The sequence below is a fragment of the Diabrotica virgifera genome, chromosome 7, assembly GCF_917563875.1.
Source record: "Diabrotica virgifera virgifera chromosome 7, PGI_DIABVI_V3a".
NCBI classification, from domain to species: domain Eukaryota; kingdom Metazoa; phylum Arthropoda; class Insecta; order Coleoptera; family Chrysomelidae; genus Diabrotica; species Diabrotica virgifera.
This window is the reverse complement of record NC_065449.1, coordinates 205,548,461-205,570,106: the sequence shown is the minus strand read 5'-3', so window position 1 is coordinate 205,570,106 and position 21,646 is coordinate 205,548,461. Positions and strand designations below refer to the sequence as shown.

Genomic DNA, 21,646 nt, shown 5'->3' with positions numbered 1-21,646 from the left:
TGATTTGCTTACGATAAAAACCTGGTCTGACTCTAATTTACTCTCTTTTAACGTGGATAAGACAGTAGCATTATCCTATAAAAGTGCTCTTCAACCCCAGCTTGTTAATAACATCCAGATCTCTACCATTGATTCTGTAAAATTTCTTGGTATTTTTTTAGAAAGCAACCTCAAATGGTCCCTTCATATCGATTTGTTAAGTAAGAAACTCGCCTCAGCCTGCTATGCTATAAGATCTGTTTCGAAAGAACTCAATTTAGTATCTTCTAAACTAACATATTTTTCCTTGTTCGAGGCTCATCTTCGATATGGTCTTCCTTTTTGGGGTTCTAGTACAGCTGCCCAATTAGATGTTATTTTTAAATTACAAAAAAGAGCAATAAGGTATCTGTTTGGCCTCAGAAGAACAACACATTGCAGAAGTTACTTCAAAGATCACGGCATTTTAACCCTTTATATATTTTATATATTTTAGAAACTGTTTGCTTAATTCGTAAACACATGCATGTCTTTCCAGCAAGGCCTCATCATGACTACTCCACCAGAAATTCAAATTTTGATGTCTATTTACCGATCCCGTCCTCTGAGTTAGTAAAGAAATCTATATTATATTCCGCAAAAAAACTATACAACCATCTTCCTTTACAACTCAAATCTGCAACATCTTTCCCCAAGTTCCGTAAAATGACAAAAGCTCATCTATCTAAAAGACCATATTATTCAGTAGAAGAGTTTCTTAATGACTAACTAAGAAATTACAGTAATGTACAAGTAACCAAACTTATCTATATTTGGGTGTCACATGCAGCAGCTTAAACTTATTAGTTCCTATGTTTATAAATAGTTTACTTTGTTGTATGTTCACTTTGCAATTTCTATAAATTGTTGCAATATATCGATTTTGTTTTTTTTTTCTTTACTTTATTAACTTATATTTTGTATTTATGTATATTTTTTTTATATTGACGATTTATCAAATTTCAGAAAATTGTATTTGTTATTGTTATTGACTTTAATTAAGCTTTGTCCATAAAATTTGTATAATTTTCAGTGACAATAAAGTATATTTCTATTCTATTCTATTCTACAAAAATTGGTTATGCTATGGCTGTTCAAAATTTACCTAAACTCGTGATATAGTTACTCGTTCAAGCCATTTTAACTACAGCTTTTTCAAAACGAAGCACTTTGAACGGATGAAACTTACAGATCATATAAATAATACTTAGACAAAGTAACTTGTGAAGTGGTAATGTTAAAACGTATATGTGATGTTAATTAGGGGTGATTTTCGCGATTTTTTTACCAAAAAATAAAAGTGACCAACAATATTTGGAGCGTAATTCACTTACTTTTAATGATACAAGTTTTTTTTTAAACAAAAATAAACCTTTTTTTAAACTCTTTAAATAGTTAAAATGAATTTTCCCCTAAAAGTGCTCCATTTTTGGGTTATTTCACATTGAAATATTCGATTTGGAATTTGACGAAGAAGAACCTACTTTTCATTAGCTGCAACTCTGCTTCTACTGGGTCTACAGACCTCATGTATACACCATTTTTTTCAATTTGTGATGGGCTATATTTTTGCAAAGAATATTTTTTTCGCTAAAATACTTACTTTTTGAGTTATCTCCGAAAAATAGTCCAAAAACATGTTTTATTTTGTTAAACATGAACATATTCACTCGCAAATAACTCGAAAATGTATTGACTCAGTGAAAAAACTCTATAGAAGAAAAGTTGTTTAGAATTAGTCATTTTATCCAATTCCGGACTTATTTTGAATGTTTTTTCTCATCTTCGAGAGGGGGGTATTCCCCTCCATTTTTGGAGGGGAATAACTTTTTCTTATATTTAAGAAAAACTTTTTCTTATATAATAATAGACAATTTCAACTACCTATTCCCAAATTGTCATCCTTCCTTTATTTTTTTGGGGGTCAGATTGTTCTTTGATCGGGCTACATAGTATAATAAATTTTGTGGAAGTATCCAAAACCATCAGTGGCGTACTGAGCATGGTTCCGCGGGTTCTGCGGAACCAGGGCCCGGGCCCTGTAGGCTCTAACCCGATTTTTGCTCCTTTTTTTTAATTTGATGGGGATATTTTGAAATAAACAAGTATACACTAGAAAATGTAACTGCTTAATATTTTTTTTTGTGTAGGTATAATACTATAACGAGACTATTGTAATTACTTATAATTACAATAAAACTAGCGGTTCGTATTTATATACGACTTTATTATTTATTTATACAAGTTTACTTTACAAACTTTAGCTTAAGACTAAAACTCTATTCACAAAAATTATGCCTTATATATCCTAGTCGTTATTCTCGATCATTCCGGGCTAAGCCAGCTCTCCGACTATCGTGTGACCTTCCAACAACCGCGCATCGGTTCCACGTATAGCGTGCTTCGATCTAGACTTTTCTCGGCTTACGCCTTGCGGCTGGTGACTCATTGTTTTGCTACATTGCTCCCCTCTTAAGATCTGAGCGTCCCGATCAGCAACTCTAGATGAAGGCCCAGGATGGCGGAATCTACACGACTCTCCAGCTTTGCATACACCCTTCAAGAAGAAATAGCAGTCTACTGTCTTTGAAGGGTATGACATCTTCGGGTTCATGCAACACACAGTAATTCGTACGCCAGTTTCTCTGAAGATCACTTCAAGCATGCTTCTCACAATCTTCCAATCCAGATTTTCTACTGCATGGCCTATTTTTGGTATAGCCAAATCTTTGATGTCATAATTACACACGATTTTCTTCAAATTAGTTAGAGCACGCCATATGTTCTCGTAGCTTGGCGTGTCCGTATAAGACTTCCTGGTCACTATATACAGCAAAGATCGAGGACCATCTTCCAATCGCAATACTCTTCCAATTTTAGGTTGTTGATTCCTTAACTCGTCCAGGCGGCCGAACTTTCTATTGAATACGGACGAGATTCCTTTAGTCATCTCGAGGTCTTGGGCAACACAGTGGGCTAGAGAGACGTTTTCTGGAACACCAAACAGATCTTGCTGAACTTCTGTGGTCACGCCGAATCTAGCACTCTTTCTTTCTGCGTAATTTGACATAAATTCCTTAAAACTTGGCTGTGGTGCATCTTTCATCTCCTGTTGGAGGACTCGGGCTTCCTCTGTTTCATTTGAGCCAGCATATGGTGCAAGACGATTTATGTGAATAACTTTTGGTTTACCGTTTGGTAACTTCTTAATTCTGTATATTACGTCATTTATTTTCTTCTTAACTTCATACGGACCTTCCCATTGTCTTTGCAGTTTAGGACACAGGCCTAGACGACGTTGTGGATTATAAAGCCAGACAAGATCACCTACTTCGAAGCTTTCATTCTTGCAGCGAGAATCATATTGATCTTTCATTCTGTCACTGGCTATCTGGATGTGTTGTCGGGCAAGTTCATGAATGTTGTTCATTCGTAACTTCAGGCGGTCTACGTATTCTTCGCCTGCAACATATTCCTCGGAAGGTCTGCAGCCAAACTCTAGGTCGCAGGGCAAACGAACTTCACGACCCAACATCAGGCAGGTTGGTGTTTGACCTGTAGTTTCATTCACGGCCGAGCGGTAGGCCATCAGGAATAAATGAATGTGTTGGTCCCAATCTCGCTGATGTTCAGATACAACTTTGGACAAGTGTTTACCCATCGTTCGGTTCATCCTCTCGACCATTCCATCTGATTGAGGATGCAGGGGTGTTGTTCTGGTCTTATTGGCACCAATCAATTTACAAACGTTTTGGAAAAGAGCTGACTCAAAGTTTCGCCCTTGGTCGGAGTGGATCTCCAAGGGAACACCAAATCGGCTGAAGAATTCTTTAACAAGTACCTCTGCAACGGTAGCAGCTTCTTGATTCGGTAATGCATAGGCCTCGGTCCATTTCGTAAAATAGTCCATGGCTACCAGAATGTATTTATTTCCAGCATCGGTTTCTGGAAATGGACCTGCAATGTCGATTGCTACTCTTTCCATAGGACTTCCAACATTGTACTGTCTCATGGGTGCTCTCTTTTTACCAACTGGACCATTACCGGATGCACACAGTTCACATTTCCGGCACCATCTTCTTACATCTTCTTTACAGTTCACCCAATAGAACCGTTCTCGAACCTTTTGCAGAGTCTTCGTAATACCAAAGTGTCCACCTGATGTACCGTCATGCAACTGACGCAATACTTCTGACACTTTACTTTTAGGTACAATCAACTGCAGCTTAGATTCTGTACCATCATCGTTCTCAAAGGTTCTGTACAGAAGATCATCTTTTAGTACCAGGCAATTCCATTGGCTCCAGTAGGCCTTGACTTCTGGACTACATGCACTAATGTTCTGCCAACTAGGTCTTTCACCTTGCTGCATCCAATCCAATACTCTTTTTATACATGGATCATCTTCTTGGGCGTTTTGTAACTGTTGGGGCTGCCATTGCTCACTAACTACGGTGGTTCGTCTCACGGGGCAAAATCGTTCCTCTAATTTGGCACAGTGCTTACAATTTGCACTGCATGGTCGTCTCGAAAGGGCATCAGCATTTGAATGAACTCTTCCGGCCCTGTGTTCTATCTCATAATCATATTCTTGCAGTCGTTCTAACCATCTTGCCATCTGGCCCTCTGGATTACGGAATTGTATGAGCCATTTTAGAGCAGCGTGATCTGTTCGAAGAAGGAACTTTCTGCCGTACAAGTATTTATGGAAATGTTCGCAAGCCTTCACTACACCCAGCAGTTCTCTTCTGGTAACGCAATAGTTTCTTTCTGGTTTCGACAGGACTTTGCTGAAATAAGCGATGACTTTTTCCTGTCCATCCTGGATTTGTGAGAGAACAGCTCCTATGGCACTGTTGCTAGCATCGGTATCCAAAACAAATTTTCCTGCCTGTCCCGGGTAGCTTAATATCGGTGCACTGATCAGAGCCCTTTGTAGTTGTTCGAAAGCTTTTTGACACTCCTCACTCCATGTATATTCTTTGCCCTCCTCCGTCAACTTTGTTAGGGGCTTGGAGATATTGGCAAATCCTTTGACAAATCGTCGGTAATATGTACATAGGCCAAGGAAACTTCTAATTTCATGTTTATCTTTTGGTACTGGCCAATCTTTAATTGATTCAATCTTTTCAGGATCAGCTGTTACACCATTACTCGATACAATATGTCCCAAATACTTAACTTCTCGTCGAAACATGTGACATTTCTTCGGACTTAACTTCAAGTTCGCTGCCCTCAATCGTTGAAAGACTTCTATTAGATTCTTGGCATGTTCATCAAAGGACCTTCCAACCACAATTACATCATCCAAGTAAACCAGGCATGTTTTCCATGTTAGACCTCTTAAAACTGCCTCCATTAATCTTTCAAATGTGGCAGGCGCATTACATAAACCAAACGGCATAGCCGTAAACTGCCAAAGCCCTGATCCTATCGAAAATGCGGTTTTCTCCCGATCGGCTGGCTCCATGTCTACTTGCCAATATCCACTTTTTAAATCGAGTGTGGAAAACCAACGAGAACCGGAGAGAGTATCCAATGTATCGTCTATTCTGGGCAAAGGATAACTATCTTTTTTTGTTACCGCATTGAGCTGGCGGTAGTCGATACAAAAACGCGTTGAACCATCTTTCTTCTTTACCAGAACTACTGGTGATGTCCATGGACTGTTCGATGGTTCAATTACCCCTTGTTTGTCCATATCCTTGATAATCTCTTCGGCTTCATCTCTTTTCGCAAATGGAAGTCGTCTAGGCCGTTGTCTGATTGGCTGAGCGTCTCCGGTATTTATTTTATGCGTTACTATGCTTGTTTTTCCCTTATCCTTCGTGTCAATAGCAAAAACATCCTGATACTCTATCAGCATAGATGTCACTTTTTCCGTTCGTTCATGATCAAGATCTTGGCATCTTTCAATGATCATCTCAACAAGCTCCTTTGGATACTTCGCCTTCGATGATTTCTCATTGGTATTCACAGAGCAAATTGAAGCCACGGGAACACACTGCCCGATCAAAGCTCCTCTACTTAACTTGATAGCAGTTTCCCTTAAATTCATAACTCTTACAGGGATCACATCTCGAACTTTTACCAAAGTTTCAAAGTTTTCGCCGTTAGGAACTCGACATTATCCACATCTTCGACCATCCTTAAACTTCCCTCTCGGCAGTGTCCATCAAGCATGGTCATCAGAATTTTCTCACTATTACCGGGTATGGTTACGTCGCATGTAGTAAGTAAGCGGATGACATCTTCTTTGTCGTCGTGAAAGGGCAACTCTTCACCATTGATCTTGAGAACTCCATTTTGAACATCCAATATTGCCCCCACTTTCCTTAGTACGTCCACCCCCAATATGAATTCGTCGGAGATCTCGGCAATTAATACTTGATGTTCAACTGTGGTCTGGCCAATGGATACTGACATATTAGCCTCGCCATATGTATTAATTAGCTCACCAGTCGCTGTTCTAAGCTTTACTGTTGCAGGTGATAATTTATTATGGTCTCGTACTACATCTGGACGTGCGATAGTTCTCGTTGCACCTGTATCCACCAAAAATGATCTACATCTATTACTGATACGACCTTCGATGTATAAGTTGTGGATTCCACCGGAGGACGTAAGGTTGACAGTTACTATGGGGGCTCTAGTTCTCGAGGTCGGCAGTTGCCCCTTGGTGTCGACCCGCTCTAGTTTTCCGACGGCTGTACGATCTTCTTACAATTACGACGAATGTGGCCTACGTCTCCACAATTCCAACATCTAGGCTCGCGTCTCTTTGGCATCTGATTACTTAATACTCTCCGTATCATTTCCTCCAGACGTTCATCGTTGTGTTCGTCACTTTCTTCAATGGTTCTTACTCTATGGCCTCGTGAAGTTTGACTAGCCGTTTCGTGTTCCAATGCAATAGCAAGTGCTTCATCTAAAACTTTCGGCCTTGCTAGTCGTAAAGCTTTCTGTAGTTCATTATCTTTCAGCCCATTGACGAAGGTATCTACTGCAATTTCTTCTAAAACGCTGTCTGGCATCTCTGGATAAGCCAACCGCACCACACGAGCCACATCTGCTTCAAATTCTTGCAGATTTTCACTTGCTCGTTGACTTCTACTTCGCAGTTGTGCTTTGTATACTTGTTGTAGATGGGCATCTCCATAGCGTTTTTCTAGACGAGTGAACAAGGTCTGGTAACAATTTTCTTGACCCTTAGGAATTGATCTTAGTATATCTGCAGCATCACCTCGTAAAGCAGCAGTCAAGGAAACAGCCTTTTCTTGTTCGGTCCAATGATTGGCGGTCGCAATAGCTTCAAATTGTCTAAGATATATGGACCAAGAGGACTTTCCATCGAATGGTGGTAATTTGAATCTCATATTATGCGACGTTTCGTCTCTCGGTAGTTCATCTTTCACTACAGGATCTAACGCTGCTGCATTAACTGATGGTTGTACTTTTGTATCAGTTATCATACTCTCTAGTTGTTTGATCTTTTCTTCTACGGTCTCTACACTTTTCTGCATCTTATCGAATGTTCTAGAAACTTCTTCAAATTTCTCGTCATTCTGTCTACAAACGTCTTTAATTACTTGAGAAACACTTTCAAATTTCTCGTCGCTTTTTCTAGAAGTTTCATCGATCTTTTGAGAAACACTTTCAAATTTCTCGTCGCTTTTTCTAGAAGTTTCATCGATCGTTTCAGAAACAGTTTTTAATTTCGATAAGATTACTTGTTCTGCTGACTGGAAGTGGAACGTCTCTGGGTCATCTCCGTTCTTCGTGAGGACTTCCTTGAGTCGTGCTTGTAGGACTATCTTGCACCCACTGCTGTCTAATTCGTACTCTTCTAATTGTTCACGGAGCTGTTTTATGGTCAGTTCTTGTAGCAACATCTTTGGTCGGCACACACGTACTTTTCAAAATGTCTTAAGTCTTTCCGAATACCGAACAATCAACGGACTTTAACTATTCCCGACGAATAAAGTCCAAAAGTCTTTTAAAGTCTTTCCGAATTCACTTATTTATATCGCACTAAGTTTACTGTATTTTTCACCGAACACCGACACCAATATAACGTGACTATTGTAATTACTTATAATTACAATAAAACTAGCGGTTCGTATTTATATACGACTTTATTATTTATTTATACAAGTTTACTTTACAAACTTTAGCTTAAGACTAAAACTCTATTCACAAAAATTATGCCTTATATATCCTAGTCGTTATTCTCGATCATTCCGGGCTAAGCCAGCTCTCCGACTATCGTGTGACCTTCCAACAACCGCGCATCGGTTCCACGTATAGCGTGCTTCAATCTAGACTTTTCTCGGCTTACGCCTTGCGGCTGGTGACTCATTGTTTTGCTACAATACTTACAAATAAAAACGAAGAATCAGGGCCTATTTTATCACTAGGCCCTCGAGGTCCCTTCTTCGGGCCCGCATTTTAATGGAACCCGAAAAGATCATCAAAAGAAAATTTTTATTGCAGAAACAAAATAATTTTTTTAAATTATTTCATTTTACGAACAGGAAATGATATACATGAAATGAACAATAAGAGTTATATTCTTATATTCATAAACCATAAAACATTCTTATCATAAAACTGCAATAAGGGTAGGTAGATTGCCTTGTCGGCAATATCGGCAATAAGCAAATTTGTTAGACACCACTCCGAAGGATTAACAAGAGGTAAGATTAATAATAGGTATTGTCACGTTTTGTCATAATATTGATTCAAAATGAACTTTTAAATTTAATAGTTAGATTTTGATGCCGTTTTATGCAAATATAAAGTATCGCTTGCTCGTGTTATTTTTCAGGCCTGTGATTTTTAAGTTAGTTCAATTAATCTATCCATTAATCATTTAGTCGTTTTATTAAATTTTTTGAAAACTTATTTTTCTTTACTAAGTAATCGTTTCGGTATTATCATGAGTTACAAACATTTAAGTAGCAGTGAAAAACGAAAAAATCAAAAATTAAGAGAACAAAAACGGCATACAAAAAAAGATGCAATATTATCATATTTTACATCCCACAACAGTGCGCAAAAAGGAAGTTCGGCCTCCCATTCTGTTGCTGATCAATTTATGGTGACTAGTGAAAGTGATAGTGAAAATAAAATGTGATGAAGGGCGAGTAGCAATAAAAGAAAATGATGACTCCACTGTTGATTTTCAAGCGACTTCACCTGGTACAAGAGTACATCTCCGTCATCTGCTATAGAAAACTCTTTTCCTAGCGATATAGCGGATTGACGAAAACATTTAAATATTGAATTTCAACAATATTTTATGAATAATAATCAACCGAATCAAAATATTGATAAAATTGGTATGGTGAGTGTGTTACACAATTAGATAATAATAAAACCAGACATTTGCAAAGTGCGATTTTTTATAAAACGAAAGCTAATGGGGAAAAATTCTTCGCGAGTGGTTAGTGTACAGTCCTAAATGTAGCCGTGTTTATTGTTACCTTTGTAAACTATTTTATACGAAAATTGTTCTTCTAACTTTCGATGGGTATGACTGGAAAAATATCAAGAGGACAGTTATTCAACATGAGCGATCTGCTGAACATATTTCCTCAATTGGTACGTTAGTCAAGAGAAGTAGTACAGCAGGACAAATTGTAACATTAATGGAAAAAAATTATTGGGAAGAAAAGGAACATTGGAGAAATGTTCTTGTGCGTCCCTTTGACACACTAATGTGAGCATGTGTGTCCCTTTTTTTCGAAATCTTGAAAAAACTAGTTAATATTTTTGAAAACTTTTAACTCAGAATGACTACTTATTACATTATTACAACTACATAATAATGTAGTTGTAATAATGGTAATAACTGTAATAACCGAGGGCCGAAAGTCCCTTAGAATAAATAAAAAATTTCTTTTGAATGAGACATTTGAAATTAAAAATCACACTAAATTTTCTCTTTTTTTTTCGCTCCTGTAACTGATTAAATAAACATCAAAGAAGTTTTCAGGGACTTTCGGCTCTCGGTAATAACCCAATCTTTCATTCTGCGTTTAAATCTTCTAAAAATACTGATTAGTTTTCTCAGGATTCGAAAAAAATTAATGCATTTAAAATGCATTGGAGCCGAAATTTGCGCCTATTCCCTTAAATGTTGGAGAAAATTGCTATATTAAATTCTTTTTAATAAAATCTCGTTGTTTGATTAAAATGTATCAACCCCACCGTTATCCAAGGTCTTATTTTTGCTATTATTTTTTTATTTACGCTTTTTATCTCCCTAGGGGTTTCTATATAATTATCTAACTTATTTATAAATGTATCATACATAATATATGCAATTTGAGAATCTATTTTGTTCATTTCTCAAAAGCTTTTTTGGCTTTATGATATTACGGTTTTTAATTATGACCGGAGATTTAGATGTAGAAAATTTTTCGAGTTTCATTATTTATAAAAACATCTGGAGTAAAGTGATCAGTCATGTCAGTATGGAAAACGATAGGATTAATATTAATTTACTGTTTTAAATTAGTTTGGGTTTTTATAAATATATAATGATTTATATTTAATGTTTATTAAAAACTTTTGATATACAATGTGTGTTTTTATTGGGCGGGGGCCCGCATCCCAACTGGAACCAGGGCCCGCTGATCTATCGGTACGCTACTGTCCAAAACTAGAGTTTTCAGTGTTTTATTGCTTATACCTAGATAAAATGAACTTCCGTCAAGTAACGGCGGTCGAATCCATCAATTAATTGTTTTTAACTAGTTTGTTCATATTTCTGCCCTGAAAATATGGAGAGTTACGGTAATGCGGTAACAGTTAGTGCTATTTTGATAATCTTGGCGCAAATTATGTATTTGATGTTCGAGAAGGAGTTTTTAAAAAAGTATTTTATTTTCAAAATATAAATCAAAAATGTGAAACAACAGAAGTGTTAAACAAAACTGAACAAAGTTAAGCAAAAGTTGAATACAAGTAACAAAAAGCTATTATGATATGAAAGTCCCTCTATTTATAAGGTATTATTGCGCAGATTCTAGTATCCTAGAATCTGCAGAATCCAGTGGCGTAACTCCTCCCTCACTGAGTCCGAAAAATAATGGAGTTATTTTTGGGATGCTTGTTGCTGGTTGCTGGATCTTCTTCTTCAAAGCCGGAATCTTCTTGTAATTCTATTTCATTCTCGTTCCGTTGCTTTGGTCTTCTTTGTTTAATAATATATAGAATTATCAGGATTAGGATAACTGCTATGACTGAGGTTGTCACTAATGGAGTTGTATGCAATGTAGTATTTGTTTCTCTTATTGGTACTAATTGTTTCGCCATATTATTAATTGGGTAAAGATTTTCAAAATCAATTTTGGTAATATTATGGCTTTATAATTTTCGTAGATTTTCTGTAGAAAAATATTTTATTTTTGGTAAAATTAGAGATTTTCCTCTGTGTATTTTGATATTATTATTGAATTTCAATTGATTGATTGTCACTTCACAATTTTCTGGTATACTGATGAGAGGTGGACTTCGAAAATTTGGTCTCTCTTGCACTTTGATTGGACTCGTTCAGATGTGGATGGCATTATCAATACTTCAGTATTGGTTACTTGTTCGATAATGGATTCTTGAAGAGTGACTTCTGTGGTAAAACATTGGGTTGAACTTTGACCATTGAGGAAACGTAAGGTACAATTGTCTTGTAGTATGGTGTCTTCTTTACAATAATATATTTCTTCTAAAATTGGGCATTCGTCTTTTTCTAGGTGCATTTCGTCGGAGGTTCGTGCCAAATAAGGGTATGTGGGAGTATACATTTTGTTCTTTTGGATTATTGGGTATATATGATAAAAATCAAGGACTTTTGGTTTTAGGATAGGTATGTGAGTAGCAAAGATCAGTTTTGAACTTGAAAAAGTTACTTGTGTCCCTAGTAGCATGTAATATGTTAAAATATTTGTAAATTTTGGGATTTGAGAAGGTTGATAAATACTGTGCAAATATTCAATCATATCTTGAATTTCCTTACTTGAGATAATTGAAGTATGCAATGAGTTTAATGTTGAAAACATAATTCCGTTTGCTAAATTCTCAATAAAATCTATCATATTTTGACAATCTAAATTTATCTGACTTATAGTACCTTGAAAAGTAATATAGTTTCCTAAACTGTTTATAGTGTTTTGGATTTCTAATTGAAATTTCTGTAAGTTACGTTGCAGTTTTTCTTGGTTTTGCCAAAGTGTGGCTAAAGATTTGTTGTAGTGATCGATTAGTTTTTTATACAAAGATATTTGTAAGTTCGTCTCATGGATAATATGTTTTTGATTATTTTCCAGGACTTCTATCGCTTTATCATATCTATCTCCGTCATCTGAATCTAAGTTTCCAAATAAATATTTATTAACTTTACCTATGCCATCAATTAGGCCTCTTTTTGATCGAATATGGGGATAGATATTTTCTAATTTTTTCTCTAATGTATTAATTAAAACTTCTGTTCTTTCTAACATGTTTTCTGCCAATCCATGGTATGAAATAGGATTTGAGGCATTAACTTTTACTACACTAGTTTTTATTATTTGATAATTATCTTTAAGAGATTCTACTTGCCTAACTATTTCGTTTAAGTTAATATAATGGATAAATGTATGTTTACTATAAATTAATCTACATGTGCCTCATTTAATTGGGAGTAAAAGGTTTTCAAGGGGCGTTATATTGATATCGATGTCATCTCCTTTAACCTGGTGAGACGTCCGGTATATCACTTGTATCAGAGTCAACACGATTATCGTCTTCATTTTGTTGAACCTGTAAAAAGTTTTTTCTATTAGATCTTGGTTTGCGAGCTATGCTTTTGTGATAAACTCCTTTATTAGTCTGTAATGTCAGCTTATCGTCTTTAAGAATAGTTGTTTGTTTAAACTTAGGAAGTGCCTTGCTACGGTTTCCACTTTTAATATAGGCTTTGTCTTCATTTGTGTATTCGTCAGGTTCTGACCTCGATAAATTGCGTTTATCTATCTGCTGACTTTTCACGTTGGCATTCCTCTCATGTATTTTCCCGTATATCTTGCATTGTTCTTTATGATTTTGCACGTATTGTGATAAAATAAGATGATCATTGTTATCGAATGGATCTGGGTTATTTATATGCCCTTTTATAATTTCGAACGGCGTAAATTTAGTTACAGAATGAATGGAATTATTAAATGATAATATACAATGTTTCATTAATTGTTCAAATGACATGTCTTTATTTGTTTCTTTAAGGCATCTAAAATGTTCTATTAAGGAAGAATGAAAGCGTTCTACCGGAGAATTCGAATTACTATTTTTAGGAGTGGTAAAATGTAATTCTATTTTATGTAATTTGCAAAAATCTTCTAAGTCATAATTTTTGAATTCAGTGCCGGAGTCAGTTGTTATTTTATAGGGTAATCCATGATGTGTGATATAATTTAATAAACCATCGACTATTGAAATTCCACTAATGCTGGGAATTTGATATGCTTGTCCGTATCGAGAAAATGTGTCGATTATTGTAAGAAATGGTGTATTGGATATTCTAAATACATCCATGTGAATATGATCAAATGGCTTAGAAGCCGTTGGCGTAAGATTAAATTTAATGACTGGTGGGTTTCTATCATATTTATTTTTTAAACAAACTTCACAATTATTGACATATTGTTCTATATCTTGTGACATATTGGGCCAGTAGTATCGTGAACTTAATGACATTTTTAGCTCATTCATGCCACGATGTCCTTTTTTATAAACATGATAATAATTAAGTTTTTCTTTCTGTTCGTCGGTAGTCTCAATATCATCTAATATTTTTGTACAGTGTACAAATTTGAATGAAGAATTTTTAAAATAATTTTGTAATGAAACTACAAATGTTTCAGATGATAGCGGTGCTCTAAAATACAAGGCGTATAATTTTCTTGGGTCTATATAATCTTTTACAAAATTTATTATTCCTTTTTGTAAATCTCTTTGGGGTAAGATAACAAATAGTCTTGTGTTGTCGAATATCTTTTCTCTTTTAGTTTTTATTTCGTTAATTTCTCCATAAGTTAGTAAAATTCTTGTATTATTCCATTTTTAACATGTCGTTTATTTGTCTGCTAACTTCTTTCTTATAAACTTCTGGATATTTATAGTTTCTTGTATAAAATGGGGTATCATTAGTTAAATCTATTTTATGCTTTATTTTAATCGTAAAACCAGGGCGTTCCGAGTTTGTATAAACAATATCTGTCCTTATTACATAATTTACTTATGGCTTCGTATTCTTCGTTGCAATGATATTCCTTGAAGTTTGGTCTAGAAAATTTTCATGATTATATATGTTTCTTTTATTTTCATTATATCTTCTATATGTTCTTCTCGTATTTTTGTTATATCGTCTATATATTCTTATTTTATTTCCATTATACCTTCTATCATTATTATTATAATATCTTCTTCCATTATCGTTATATTTACCATAATTTTGATTATATATTCCTTCATTATAATTATTATACCCTCTATATGTTCTGCTTTTATTTCCATTATTTCTTCTATGTTGATTTTTATTGTATCTTCTGTTCTCATTATTATACATTTCTTCTCTTATATTATTACTCGTCAGTTTGTGATGATATAAATTAATCGGTATCATTACATTGTTGTTATAAATTAGTTTATTAGTTAAATCTATAACTAAATTCATTCTCATCATATCTTCTAATCCTAAGATTCCATCAAAATATTCGTGAAAATCATATAGGACATAATTGATATAAAAGTCACTTCCGAATTCTGGAAATGCTGGTATTTCGGCTTGATATTTGATAGTCTTACTATTAAGAACAGTTTTTATATCTACATTTGACTGGTAGATGCAATTAGGAAAATATTTTTTGGCAATACTTGGTCGTAGAAAGGACCTGGCACTACCGGTATCAATCAATAATTTTATTTTTGAATTTCCTACTTCAATATATGGTAGGGGATTATTGAAATATATTTCTGTTGACGGTTTTCTTTCCAATGCTTCCATATAAAAATTTTGATCATCATCATACTCAGGATTTCTAAAATAGTCAAATTGACTAGCATGTTGAGGCTCTCTTGAATTAATATTTTCGCTTTGATAATTATTTGTGTATAGCTCTTCAGCTATAGTATCGGGAATTCTTCTTGGGAAATAATTTTTTCGATAATTATTGTATCTATTGGAATTTGATCTAGAGTTTGAATTTAATGTATTTCTGGATGCTATAGTCATCGGTTGTGGCTTAGGCAACCTATCAGTAGGAATTCGGTTGGGCCTGAAGACATTACTTTCTGGTCGAAAGTTTGTGGAACGATTCTGAGATGTAGAATGATTTTCAAAATGTCGCGGTCCTGAAGCATTTTGGTTTTGATAACCTTGATTACGATTAAAATAATTAGAATTGAAAGGGTTTTGATTTTGATAAGTAAAGTTTGGATTTGTTTGATATTGATGTGTGGGGTTCGAACTTAGGGGTCGATAATAGTTGTTAGGCTGAGTTTGCCTGCTAGATTGATTAAAAGAATTGTGTGGCTTAAAATTATGATTATTTTTTGGAAAATTATTACTGGAATGTCCATATAAATTTTCAAAATTATGAAACTCGTCGACATATGCAATGGCATCTTCAAGAGAATTTGGTTTCTTAAGGTGCATATTATTTTTAAGAACACCTGTACATCCCGCAATAAAAGTGTTTAGTGCGATCTTGTCGCAATGGTTAATTTGGCATACTTTATCTGCAAGTTCTATACTAGTATCGTTACTTATTCTTTGGGCTACATTACTTCTTAAGAGTTGTATCCTTGTTCCAAAATTATGGAGGCTTTCACTTTTATATGGTTTTGTTCGTGTCAGTTCTTGCATTAAGCAGTCTAAATCACGTCTATCTGCGAAGCATTGTTGTAATGCTTTCTTTATACTATCCCATGTAGTTAATTCCATGCGATTTCCTACTAGTGCTTCTGCTTTTCCAACTAGTTTATCCTGTATGCATTCCAAAATATGTTTATTTAAATCTGCATCCTTATATACAGTATATGTTCGCATTAATTCGTCGCATCTTGAGATAAGGTTATTAGAATCTCCGTCGTAGGGTCTAATATTTTTTAGTTTTGATTTGAGAAAATCCCAATTAAGGGGAGTTTGTGTTTGAGCTTGAGCTGCAGTAGCCATATTATCAGATAAAATATAAATTCAAATTCAAAATATCTAACAAAATAATACGTATGTAAATAAATAAAAATATATATGCAATATAAATATTTTTCAAATATTTCAAAAAATTATTCAATAAAATTCAATATTTGCAACAGTACATAAATATATCAAAAATGTATCAGAAATGTATCAAAAATGTATTCTTTTCCAAAATTCAAAAAATTAATCTATCTTTCCTCACAAAGATATGAAAGGAAAGGCGAAAAGGAAAGGCACTTACAGTTATCTGGAGCACCTGGTTCTCTTCTCCGAAATTTTGCTTCTTCTGGAACTCTGCTTCTCGCTGGATACCACTGTAGGGTAGGGTAGAGATTCTTTCGATAGGTACGCGCTGCGATTTAAAACACCAAAGATCGAAAAAGTTCTATCACAGTAATGCGTAAAATTGTCTTTTCCGATCCCGCACGTATCCTACTGACTGCGCCAATTATGTATTTGATGTTTGAGAAGGAGTTTTTAAAAAAGTATTTTATTTTCAAAATATAAATCAAAAATGTGAAACAACAGAAGTGTTAAACAAAACTGAACAAAGTTAAGCAAAAGTTGAATACAAGTAACAAAAAGCTATTATGATATGAAAGTCCCTCTATTTATAAGGTATTATTGCGCAGATTCTAGTATCCTAGAATCTGCAGAATCCAGTGGCGTAACTCGCAAAAGAATTAACGTAACACAGCCGAACTTCGGCGAATCAGCGGTTCGTATGTTTGTTAATTTACCGCTCAAAAGAATGAATTACTGTGCACACACGAATCATGCTGTTTACGAATATATTTGTAACAAACAAGACCATAACAAGACCCTACACATTATTCGTGACCCGCTCGCGAATCGCGCATCACGATCACAAATCGCGAATACATGCATAGTCTGTAGCCACCTTTACGTTTACTTTGGCAGTTGACATTCAGATTTTATTTTTGTTTTAAAAAAACAGTTGCTGAAAGCGATTAATAAGTACTGTAGTGCCATCTTTCTTTTAATAGGTGTATTAGAAATTAAAAATAATAATAAACGATCTAAAAGTGCTTAAACATATATTAACAATATTTAGATTAATGGTTTATGCCAAATAATTTAATTACAATAGCATAATTAAATGTATCAACACGCATTAGGAATCTAACACAATATTTCAATAATCGAGTACCAACCGACGCCATTTGCAGTAAATAGTATGGCAGATTCCACTGTCGTAAAGTCGTAAGGGTAAAGCAGTGACCGCATCAATTTGATGAAAATAGTTATCTAGTTTACCTATTCCGAAATTATCAAAAATGAAAACCTACGGTAGAAAGAAAACCGGCTCTTTGGAACATGACAATGAAGAAGTAATCATTGATTTGAATGAAATCTGTAGATTGTGTATGAATAAGGAAGACGAATTGATTCCTATATATCAGAACGATGATGCTGTCCCCCTTAATCTTAAAATACTGGCATGTTTGGCTGTTGAGGTAATTTTTTCATAATATTTGGGTTTTACTGCAGTAAATATTCTAAGAACCCTTTATTTATATACTAAATAATTATATCTCGTGCAATTACCTCAACATATTGATTGTGTAAAGTAATATGTTGAGCAATAATTTTTTAATCAAAATATTAAATGTTTTAAAAACCCAAAATTTATATTTAAGTAATAGATGGCGACAAGAATCAGATATCAGATGCACCACCCCACCCCACCTATAATTTAATAGATTTCTGTTTTTTTATTAAATAAAAAAAATAAAAAAATCAAATTTTGAAGATTAGAGGTAGAGAAAAGAATTTCCAATTTCCACAAAATTTTAAGTGAGGTAGAGTAGGTTAGTTAATGAGTTAGCAGATTTCCTGATGTTTACTTAATTCCTGAAAATTTTGTAAAACACATTCACTATTCACTGCATAGATACAAGGAATATAGACCCTCTACTTAGGGGAAAATTGCTTGGATCCTGTTACCACTTTTTAAATTTCATTTTTTATTTTCATCAAATGTTAAACAATTACATTTAACACAATGTAATAATACAGTTGGCTTAATCAATTACTTCTAATGGGAAATAAGCCACAATTTTACCAAAAAAATAATTTTATTAACGTTTCGAATCCCAAATCGAGTTTCATTGTCAAAATACAAAATACTACTAAAATAAACACAAACGTTGTTGCTAAGTAAAAAAATTCTTCTAATAATTTATTTAATCTGACTCATTTATATTGGCAATTCAGACGTATATTATACATTTTAAAGTAGAAGACTTTAAAATGATATCGCCAATATTTACGAGTTGCGTTCCTGGGACGACTTTACTAAAAGATAGTTCATTCGATTACATGAAATCAATCCCAACTCAAGAATATCTGTCACAAAAAATCATAGCATGTGAACTGTCTTTAAAAAGACAACCAAATGCAACGATGATAGTAAAATTCTTGTGTTAGAGATTCCACAGTAAATCACGAGGGATATTTTTTGCGACGGATATTCTTGAGTTGGGATTGATTTCATATAATCGAATGAACTATCTTTTAGTAAAGTCATCCCAGGAACGCAACTCGTAAATATTGGCGATATCATTTTAAAGTCTTCTACTTTAAAATGTATAATATACATCTGAATTGCCAATATAAATGAGTAAGATTAAATAAATTATTAGAAGAATTTTTTTACTTAGCAACAACATTTTTGTTTATTTTAGTAGTATTTTGTATTTTGACAACGAAACCCGATTTGGGATTCGAAACATTAATAAAATTATTTTTTTGGTAAAATTGTGGCTTATTTCCCATTAAAAGTAATTGATTATAAAAATGCCACAAGAAAATAGCTTCAGAACAACATACAGTTGACTTATTCAGCAACCTGAATTATTTTTTCTATCGTCGTACAACTTGATATAGAACAAAAAAAAATACTATTTTCGGAAAGCTTACAAGGAGTACGATCTAGGAACCTAGTTTCCTAAATCAGTACAGTCGGAAAAATGAAAGAATACCCATGAACGATCACATCAATCACATATTATTCAGATAATTAATAATCTATCTTTCTCGTTTATTATTTATGAAAAAAAAAACAGCACATACAAAATATGTGATTGATGTGATCGTTCATGGGTATTCTTTCATTTTTCCGACTGTATATTAGGTTGTTATTTGTACTGGTATGATCAAGGAAAATTCGCGAGGTACGATCCAGGCAACTCTGACTTTTCATGAAAATTTGCAATTTATAACTTAAAAATAAAACTGTTTCCCTTAACCTATTGGATTTTAGATATGTACTAGATTAAGTGTATTAAACGAATGTGTTGATAAAATTACATTACACATACCTTTAAAAAAGATATGAGCTTACGTAGGATGTACGAAACAAGCATATCTTGAAAACACAATAATTGTAATAAAACCATGTAGAATGACGCGAGCACACACAACACAATTACGTCATCAGGGTGCTCTAGCGTCCCTATAAAGCAGTAAAATAGAGGTGGTACGATCAAGAAGGCAGTACGATTTACACAACTTTCCCCTATATTTCTTTATAGAAATATCATAATGAATATCCAACCCAAATTCATGATTTTCTGCTTGTTTTTGTCCCTCAGCACTTTATTCTCCCAGTAGCCATCTCTGAGGACTCTATCTATCATAGCATTTCCTATGTAAGTCTTCCATCTCATAGCAGGTCTTTTGGTCTTCCTCTACTTTCAGAAGGGTCCCAGTCCAGTATTTTCTTGGCCATCTGTGCTCTGGCATTCTTTTTACATACCCATACCATTGCAGAGCTGTTTTCCTTACTTTTTGTTCTACTTTCATTCTGTTTGATATTTCCCCTGTTCTTATTCTATTCACTCTTATGATTTGTTGATATCTAAACTCCAATTCAACTGTTCATATTTCATTTCGTATCGTTGTTGTTATTGGCCATACTTTTGCTCTGTATAGGGTAATAATCAGCTCTATGCTGTGAAAGATCATTTTTTTGTTTTTTCTGGTAGAGTGTTGTTCCATATCACTCCATGGAGTGCTTTCATGACTTGTTTTCCCGGTGCTATTCTCATTTCTATCTCTTTCATGCAAGTATCATCTCAGCTTATCATTGGCCCTTTATATTTTTCCTTAAGCGCTGGTTTCCTCGAAAGCGGTGCCGACAAACTGCGAACATAACACTGCGATGAATGACGTCATAAAAAACTGTACCATGCAAAATAATAACGGTGGTTTCCAAGGATGCGTTGGAAGCCACCACTTGCTGAGTTTGCACATTCCATTGCCGCAGTGAAGAACCTTGAATTTTTCACCGTAATCTGACATAATTCATCACAGTGCTACGGTCGCAGTTTGTCGGTGCCGCTTTCGAGGAAACCAGCGCTTTAGCTTATATTCCATCCTGTCTTGTGCAAAAATTACTTGGTCATCAGTGAAAAGTAGTGAATGTAATATATTCTCTTGTACTGGTATGCCCATTGTTCCACATTTTCTACACCATCTTTTCAAAGAAAGCCTGATTGATGTATGTACAGTTAGGTCTCATTTTATGTGGTGGATTCCAAGAAGACCCATTATTATGATTGTTTCAAAGAAAAAAATATATATCCAAAACTTTACGAATTAGTGAGGAAACTACTATGTACTATGTAAAGTCTATTCGGTAGACTTACACCGGTCATGGATTAAGAAAGAAATGAACGAATTTACTGGTCCGCTGTAGTTTAACTATTTACACATGGGCGCAGTAATTTTTTATTTGAGGAGGTTCTTATATAAATCAAATAATTTTAAATTTTAGGTGTTTGTATAGCCTCAGAAGCCTAAACGACATAATTTCGTGATTCTTTATAACAGTTCATTATCCGTAGCCAAAAATCAATATACCTAATATTAATTGTTGCATGAATATCAATATAATAAAAATAAAACAAATTATAACTTATAAAAGGTAGAAGGCTAAACGTTGCTGTATTGTTGATGTTTTAATTTAATCTCTAAAATGGTTTTCTATAAAGTCACAATCAATTTAAGTGATATATTGACGTTGGATGTTTTTAAATTAAGGTCAATTGACGCGTGTAAAAAGCGTTTATATGACATTGTAAAATAATTTGAGCTTGTTTTATTCTTTTATCAGATCGCATGTTTTCTATGTTAGTCATGTATATTTTATAGTTTATATGTATAATGGGGTATTTTTCCCGTAAATAAAAATTATTAAAAACAATATTATAATATTACGTATGTACCTACAATATATACAAATAGTTTCGATTTCAAACAAATCACGCCTTGAAAAGGATCCGGAAATCCTACAGCAGGGCATTATGTAAACATCAAATATTTAAGTAAAATGCTAAATATTATTAAGTCAATATACGTACC

General features: G+C 34.2%; 1 protein-coding gene across 1 annotated transcript in view; it reads left to right on the top strand.

Moving 5' to 3' along the window:
- Positions 1-17,300: 17,300 nt before the first annotated feature.
- The window catches only part of LOC126888824 (zinc finger protein 182-like), a 40,898-nt gene continuing 36,552 nt past the window's right edge, over positions 17,301-21,646 (top strand). Inside the window, exon 1 of the mRNA XM_050657236.1 lies at positions 17,301-17,736. Within this exon, the coding sequence (XP_050513193.1) occupies positions 17,557-17,736 (180 nt within the window). The 5' untranslated portion in view covers positions 17,301-17,556. The remainder of the gene's footprint in view (positions 17,737-21,646) is intronic.